The sequence below is a fragment of the Centroberyx affinis genome, unplaced genomic scaffold (genome assembly GCF_046629955.1).
Source record: "Centroberyx affinis isolate AG114_WGS23_722 - 3 ecotype Tasmania unplaced genomic scaffold, CSIRO-AGI_Caff_v1 ptg006424l_1, whole genome shotgun sequence".
Taxonomy (NCBI): Eukaryota; Metazoa; Chordata; class Actinopteri; order Beryciformes; family Berycidae; genus Centroberyx; species Centroberyx affinis.
Window position 1 is genome coordinate 73,552 of NW_027283258.1, and position 8,272 is coordinate 81,823.

General features: G+C 51.6%; 1 protein-coding gene across 1 annotated transcript; it reads right to left on the reverse strand.

Moving 5' to 3' along the window:
* Positions 1 to 462: 462 nt before the first annotated feature.
* LOC139638505 (OTU domain-containing protein 7A-like) lies at positions 463 to 6,913 on the reverse strand (the record flags this gene model as incomplete). The annotated part of the gene is made up of 7 exons (XM_071512652.1): positions 463 to 1,251; positions 1,354 to 2,086; positions 2,168 to 2,293; positions 2,549 to 2,633; positions 5,474 to 5,588; positions 6,478 to 6,622; positions 6,754 to 6,913. Coding segments are annotated over 7 exons (2,113 nt in total), but the record flags the coding sequence as incomplete, so codon positions are not given.
* Positions 6,914 to 8,272: the final 1,359 nt, after the last annotated feature.

The window sequence follows — 8,272 nt, forward strand, 5'->3', positions numbered from 1 at the left end:
GTTAAAATGCATATACAGCTCACACACTGCCAACCAGCTGCACGTGTGTGAGCATTGGGGGGGGGGGGGGGGATTTAATTCGGATTGGGGGGCAATTATTGCTCAAAGAAAACTATTCTAGTCCCTAACTGATCGCGACTTTTATGATCATTGAGATATTTTTTTAATCTAATAGGTTATCAATATTAATATTCATAACACTAGTTCAAGTAAAGGTGTCTGGTTGACTGTAAACGCCACACAGATGGAAAACAGGAGGACAGTCCTGGCCAAAGTTGTTAGCAAACCAAAGAGAGACATTTCAGATCAGATAGTTGTGTAGCTTAGACAGGAGTGACAGAGTCAAGACTTGAATCTGAAGTAGGATCAGTTATGGCCGGTAACCATTCTGCCCTGTAACCCCGCCCCCCCCCCACCCCCCCCCATGTGCACAACAGTGTTTCTTCATGTCATAGTCCTGGTTCTCTCCCGTCAGGAGGGTCGTGCCGCCTGGAGACCCGGGCTACGCCGGTCTGTGCACCTTGCCCTCCCTCTCCCTGCGTTTCAGCTCCTCCTTGTAGCAGTAGGAGCAGTAGTTCTCGGTCTCCGGCCGGCCGTAGAAGGAGCAGTTCTCCCTCCTGCACCTCCTCTGCTGGAGGCAGTACACGCCGCCCCTCCCTTTGGTTTTGTCCGCGTTGTTGGCGCCGCTCGTGCCGTTGCTCCAGGCGGGAGGCGAGTCGGCGTCGGCGAACTCCAGGCAGTCTCGGACGTCGTTGGCGTTGAAGCCGTTGGTGTAGGTGTGGGACTTGTGTTCTCCCGGCATGCTGTACGGCTCGGCCCCGCCGCCGCCGCCGCCGCCGCCGCCGCCGCCGCTCATGGCGGTGCGGACGCCGGACATGCGGGCCGGGGAGTAGCTCTGGGAGGACAGCGAGCGGTTCTGCTGCGGGTACGTGGCGCACGTCTTCAGGGTGCCGACCGCCGGCCGGTACGGCTCCTCGCGGGAGGAGGCCGGGGGAGAGCCGACGCTGACCTCCCGCAGGTGGATGACGCTGGAGCGCTGGACGGGGGGGGTGTGGCTGTAGTGGGCCGACACCGGCACGGGGGCGGAGGGCTGGGGGCCGAGGGGGGGCCTCCTGCCGCAGGGCGAGCCGTGGGGGGACGGGCTGCGGCGGCCCGGCGTCTTCAGGGCCAGGTGGGGAGGGAGGAGCGCGGCTTGACTCGGGTGGAGCTGCTTGGCAGGAGAACAGACTTCCTGTGGCAGGGAGGTGAGGGGAGGGGGGGCGGGAGGAGGGGTGGGGGTGGAGGTCCTGTCCATCAAACGCTCTCTCTCCCTCTCCCTGTCTCTCTCTCTGTCTCTCTCCCTGTCTCGCTCCCTCTCCCTGTTGGTAGTGCTCTCTTGGTCGGGTTTCTTGCTGGACGTCATGTTCGTCGGCCCGTTGGCGGTGACCGCCGCCGCCGCCGCCGTCTGTATCGGCTTCTTCTCCGCCTCCTTCCTCTTCTGCTCCTGCTCCTGGCTGAAGCGCTCCTGGGCGTTGCTCAGGTAGAAGCTGATCATCTCCTCGTGGAACTGGTGGCGGTGGCTGGTCAGGAGAAGCCCGGCGAAGATGAACTTGCGCTCCCCCTGCATGGCGGCCCGCAGGATGTTGAGGCTCAGCTTGACGTCGGTGCTGTACCTCCAGTGCTCCGTCAGGGCCTTGTCCCCCACCAGCCGGGCCAGCAGGCTGCCCCTGTCCCGCTCCAGCAGGGGGGACGGCATCCCCGGCGGCCGCTCCGTCGGCGAGGGGCTGGCGGTCTTCTCGGAGGAGGAGGAGGAGGCGCCGGCCGACTGTCCCGACTCCTCCTTCCCTCCTCCCGCTCCCGCCTCCTTCCTCGACTTCCCCTCCTTCTTGGTCTTCGTCTTGCTCTCTCCGTTCTCCGCGCTCCGCCCGTTCCCGCCCGAGTTGGAGCGGTTGATCTTGCCGTGCACCAGCCCGCCCAGACCGCCCATGTTCTTCTTCAGTTTGATGCCCAGAGTCTTGCTGAAGCTGCCCAGTTTGTTGGCCACCGAGTCCGTCCTGGTTTTGTCCTTGTCCTTCCTCTGCTGCTGCCGGTCCGTCTTCTCCTTGGGCTCCTGGGTCTTGTCCTTGGAGGAGGAGGAGGAGGAGGAGGCGGCGGCAGCGGTGGCGGAGGAGGAGGAGGAGGCCGCAGCAGCTTTGCCGTTGTTGACGTTGGAGTTGCTGCACACGGATTCGCGGTCGGAGTCCATGGAGTCGGCCAGAGACTGGACGTCCTCTCCCGCCGAGGCCGTGGGAGACTCCGGCATGGCCAGGGGAGCCTTCGGGAGGAGAGGAAAGGAGAGAGGATGGGAAAGAGAAGAGTGTGAGGAAGGAGAGTAAAGAAAGGAGGAAGATGGAGGAGGGAGAAGAGGAAAAAAGAAAGGAGGGTTAAGACGAGATGAGCATCGTCTTGCTAATGTCAGTTCATTTTATTTTACTCTTTCGCTCTCCCTCCCTCCTCCCTTTCTCCCCACTCCCCTTTCTCCCTGACAAGATGCTGTATTCTTATAAACCCCGATAGGAAAAGTGCTCACCCTTGTTTCTGATGGTATTCGAATCCACGTTACATTCATGTAGCTGTGCAGGAGGTTGAGCTTGGCTTCCAGAGACAGGATTAAGCTGCGTGGAAGAAAAAAAACAGTCGGTAACGCTCACCACATTTTGGAAGAAAACTCCAACTGACTGTCCCGTTGCTAAGCGTTTGTTTTGTCTGGCGTACAAAAACCTGGAATCATATTCGAGAGGCAGAGTTATTTTCATACTGGTTGGATGTCGGGCTGCCAGATCTCCCAGCTGCTCCGGCGCAGCGTAACCTCACAGGACCTCTCCGCCTGGTCGGGACGCCTCGGGGCCCGCGCCTCGCCTCGCCACGGCCCTGCACTTCCTCTCTCGTTACCAAATGAATGAGGGGGCGAGCGACGGGACGCCTCCGTCAAAAGACTCCCCCGAAAAATCTACGGGAATTAGCCGACTCTAAGACAAATTAGCGCTCGGTGAAGCTCGTCAGCGTGAGCCTCCTGCCTCTCTGGGATCAAAGCGGCTCCTCAGGCTCGAGGCGGCGGGATAATGAGAGTTTGATTAGAAGGGGATCTCCTCTCCTCGCTCTCTGTTTACCCTCCTCCTCCTCCTCCTCCTCCTCCTCCCGGCTGGAGGAAATGGGGCTTTACGAGCCAGCCGCAGCCCTGGAGGTGATATTCAACATACCCCCCCCCCCCCCCCCCTCTCTCTCTCTGTTTTCACACTGCTTCCATCGTTGCCAAAAACCACCGACCCCACGTTGAGCCTCAGGACTCCCCTCCCTCCCTCCCTCCCTCCCTCCCTCCCTCCCTCCCTCCCTCCCTTCCTCCCGCTCTCCCAATTTGACTCACAATCTCCGTCTGTTAATCTGCTCCTCTCTTCCCTCTCTCCTCCACTTGCCTCCCTCTCTCGGTTTCTCATTTACTAATTACTGAGTATAAATGTGACTCTCTCTCTCTCTCTCTCTCTCTCTCTCGTTTATCCTCTCCAGTTTCCCTCATCTCTCTCTCACCAGATGTCACTCATTACCTCTCTCTCTCTCTTTCTCTGCTTTTTCTTTTTGGTATTTTTCTCCACCTATCTGTCTCAATAACTCTTCTCTTTCTGTCTCATCTCTCCTTTTCAAACCAATGAGATTAAGTGTGCTCCATGTATCATGTATCAAGCACATTAATGTTGAGACATTGGTATAATTACAGTAAACAGAAGCCCGTCAGCCTCTCTCAGCCTCTACTCTGCATCCTCCATAGTTTCTCCACCTGGTGGATCTGGAGGGAAATCTGCTGGATCGCTTTACGGCACAAAACAGGAAGAGGTTCTGTTCTTCCAGAGCAAACGGAGCTAAAGCTGAAAGAGTTTCTGGCAGCAGATGGTGGAAGGAGGGAAAGGAAGATGGAGAAATCACTTTCAACATGTTGATCCTCTTCAGGGAGGGGGAGGGGGGCAGGAAGCAACGGGGCTGATGGGAAATGTAGTCTTAATGTGGAGAAACACTAGATCTAACAATAATAATAATGGAGCCTCTCCAACAACAGGTTGGAGTGTTGGGCTGCTGGTGGTCGGGGTCGGGACGGTACAGTTTGAACAGTTATTTAAAAATGTGTTATTCACTGGTCAATGATAGAGTATTCATTCTCAAATATTAGGTAGGATATGTATGAACCAAGTGCCAGAGACTTTAGGCAATACTAGGTAACTCTTTGAGAGTCAAATTAGTATTTAGTAATAAGTACTTTTCTGTTGTTGACAGTTTACACATCAGACCTCTCCTGATGTGCTACACTCCGGTGTAGTAAATTAAAACCTTTGTCAGAACTACTCTCAGAAATCGATTTATAGTAAAACAACCCTTTGTACTTGAAAAATAACAAATCACAAAATTACACTTTGGAGACTGAATCCTGTTTCAGAAAAAAGTGAATGATGAACATAAAGAGGCATTAAGTGATCTATGACTTCTACAGTCCTCTGACAGAGCTGTTGCCTGGTGCCAGGAGTACAGGCTGGGCAGTGTGAAAGTCAGAAATCTCAGAAATGTCAGTGGCTAACCAAGTAATTGATGAGTTATTGGTATTGATCCACACATCTCATCACATATCTCATCTCATCAAAATAAATCTGTCTCTATTGTGAAAATGTGTCTTTATTACATATGTATGTTGTCAATAGATTAGATTGATGCCCCTCCTTTCCCCATAAGGGACACACGGCATTTCATTATAAAGCCAGCAGTGCCGCCTCTGGAACCTCTGACCCTTGACCTTTTGGGTCCCTGCATGGATGTATCATTTTTTGGAAATGAACTTTGAGTCAGAATCAGACTGAGAAAGAGTGTCTCTCTGTGTCTCTATGTCTCTCTATGTCTCTCTGTCTCTCTCTCTATGTCTCTCTGTGTCTCTATGTCTCTCTGTCTCTCTCTCTATGTCTCTAGGTGTCTCTCTGTGTCTCTCTCTCTCTCTCTCTCTCTATGTGTCTCTAGGTGTCTATCTGTGTGTCTCTCTCTCTGTGTGTCTCTAGGTGTCTCTCTGTGTCTCTCTCTCTGTGTCTCTCTGTCTCTCTCTCTCTCTCTGTGTCTCTCTCTGTGTCTCTAGGTGTCTCTGTATCTCTCTCTGTGTGTCTCTCTCTCTCTCTGTGTCTCTCTCTCTCTCTCTGTATCTCTCTCTCTCTCTCTGTGTGTCTCTCTCTCTCTGTGTCTCTAGGTGTCTCTCTCTCTCTCTCTCTCTCTCTGTGTCTCTAGGTGTCTCTCTGTCTCTCTCTCTCTGTGTCTCTCTCTGTGTCTCGGTGTCTCTCTGTGTCTCTCTAGGTGTCTCTCTCTCTCTCTGTGTCTCTTGGTGTCTCTAGGTGTCTCTCTGTGTCTCTCTCTCTCTCTCTGTGTCTCTTGGTGTCTCTAGGTGTCTCTCTCTCTCTCTCTCTCTCTCTGTGTCTCTCTCTGTCTGTCTCACCTGGCCAGCTTGGCGTTGTCGTTGTCGTCTCTGGTCCAGTCCCAGTCTTTTCCAGGATCGGTGGCGAAATGCAGCGACAGCAGTCTGTGTTCAGAGTCGGTGAGCGGGATCACAGCTGGAACACACCGAGCACACCGGGTCATCCTCTGACCTCTGACCTCTGACCTCTGACCTCACACAACACTTTACACATCCTGTTTATATGCTGTACACTTTTTCTTGTGTTTGATACAATTGTGATGAAGTTGTAAATCCTCTACTGGACTGTCTGTCTTCACATCCAGTCCACTGACACAGATACTAACAGTGTCCTGTATCTGTCCCGGATCCTCCAGGCATCCAGGGATTTAGGAAAAGCAAACGAGCAAAGATACAATCCAACAGCCACTGCAGCCTGCTGTAGAGCTGAACAGGCATACTGCAACACAAATAATCTCTATTTACAGTCTATAATCTTTCAAAATACTGTTTTCCAGACCGTTCATTCTGATGGATACTATTCAAAAGGCGAAAATAAACATCGTGCTCAACCTCTTCTCCTGCTGAGCAGAGTGAGTGTGACCGATAGTGAACTGCAAAATATAACACACCGAGAGGAAAAAGAGGCTGAAAAACTTAAAGATTTATTCAAACAAAGGCGAGGAAGTTCTGCTCTCAATAAACAGAAGAACCTGAGTAACAGGTTTTCAGCCTTTCTTTCCTCTTGGTGTGCGGACTGTTTCACTTTCTGATGACTGGAAATGCAACAAATTTGCTGAGTTTGAAAAATTCCTCTCAGAGGAATGACAGTCACATCAGGAACTTCTACAAGAGCATATGCAACAGCACACTCACTCACACACACACACACACACACACACACACACATGCACACACACTATAGGTCTAACAAGTCTTTCTGGAGATCTGAGTCATCTGTTGTTCTTTTGCGGTTTGAGTGGCGACCTCAAGCTGCTGGTTGTTTCTGGATGACTAACGCGGTGTGAGTCACCTCCCCGCCTCGCCTTGTGTGTTCAGATCCCTGTCAGCTGGCTCCCGGGGGACGCCGGCTGCTCCCGGGGGACGCCGGCTGCTCCCGGGGGACGCCGGCTGCTCCCGGGGGACGCCGGCTGCTCCCGGGGGACGCCGGCTGCTCCCGGGGGACGCCGGCTGCTCCCGGGATCCGTGTTGAAACGGTACAATCACTAATCACATGCAACAGGTTCTCCCTCCGCCCACAGGACAGAGGAACAAAGCGGTGACTGAAGGCACACAGCGCACAGGCCGGGTGGGAAACTGACACCCGCCGCCAGACGTGGCGTGGGACAGTCTGAGCCGAGGCTGCTGGGACTGTTCGCTGCTCCGGCCGCTGTGGCGGCGAGAGGCTTCAGGACGCTCCCACAGTGAGGCTTACACACTGCCTGCTGGTCACGTCCCGTACGATCCCTCCAGGCCACCGTACTCACAACACAGTTTCAAAATAAATTGTTTTGATATGGAATCTCATCAAGGAAAACATTAAAGAGGAACGAAACCCAAACCCAAATCTGTGTAAAGCCTGACATCTAATGGTAAAAAGCATGCTACTGAAATGGCCACCTGCTATTGGCTGATCTTTGGTGCCAGATGATGTCACCACCTGTTGTACTGTAGAAGGTGACCAAAAGATCAGCCAATAGCAGATTCAGATTCAAAAGAAATCAGGAGAGCTCCAAACTTTTAAACAATAGTGATGCAGAATCCACATGTGGATTCTTTAGAGGAATATTTGAACAGTTACGAGAGTTAGACGAGAAATAAAATAAAAAACTGGACTTGTTTCACAAAACATAACTAACATCCAGTAAATACATAAAGGAAAGAAACCAAGTGTTCCCCTTTCAAAGAAAAAGCAAAGTGCAACACAATGAAAAAAAAAAAAAAAAGGTTTGATACATCAGATGGAAAGTCTGATAAAGCCTCTCCAGCTGCTTTTAAAACTTTAATTACAGTCATTACAAATAGCTTGTAAAACACTGAGTCCAAGCTGAAATTAGCACAAAGAGGGAAACAGTTAACACTGATGGGCAAAACAAAGACTCTGCCTGCCTGTCTCTCTCTCTGTCTGTCTGTCTCTCTCTCTGTCTGTCTGTCTCTCTGTCTGCCTGCCTGCCTGCCTGTCTCTCTCTCTGTCTGTCTGTCTCTCTCTCTGTCTGTCTGTCTGTCTGTCTGTCTGTCTGTCTGTCTCTCTGTCTCTCTCTCTGTCTGTCTGTCTGTCTGTCTGTCTCTCTCTCTGTCTGTCTGTCTGTCTGTCTCTCTGTCTCTCTCTCTGTCTGTCTGTCTGCCTGCCTGTCTCTCTCTCTGTCTGTCTGTCTGTCTGTCTCTCTCTCTGTCTGTCTGCCTGTCTGTCTGGTTCTTTGTGTCTGATCAGATGTAATGCATGTGCAGTTTGTCCTGGTGGTTTTGGTGCAGACATGTTAACAGACTCTGTTCACACTACAGGACTTCATGCTCAACTCTTTACGTCTTTGTTTTTTGGGATCATATCTGTTGTAGGATGTAACCCATATCCCATAATAATATGAACTGAGTAACAACGACAAGAGACGTCACGTCTGTTTTTTAATTTGCAGCTAGAGCTGATGTTGTTATTTTCATAGGATTTGTAGACGGAAAATGTATGACAAGTGACACTGATATGAGTCGCAGTTTAAATCGCAATTGTAATATTCTGTCAAATAATAGTAATTCGATTTTCTGTCAATATCTTTCAGCTCTAGTTCCAGTTAGACTGAACCGAGGCGTCTAGCCGTCTGTCTGTCTCAGTTCCTCCATGCTAAC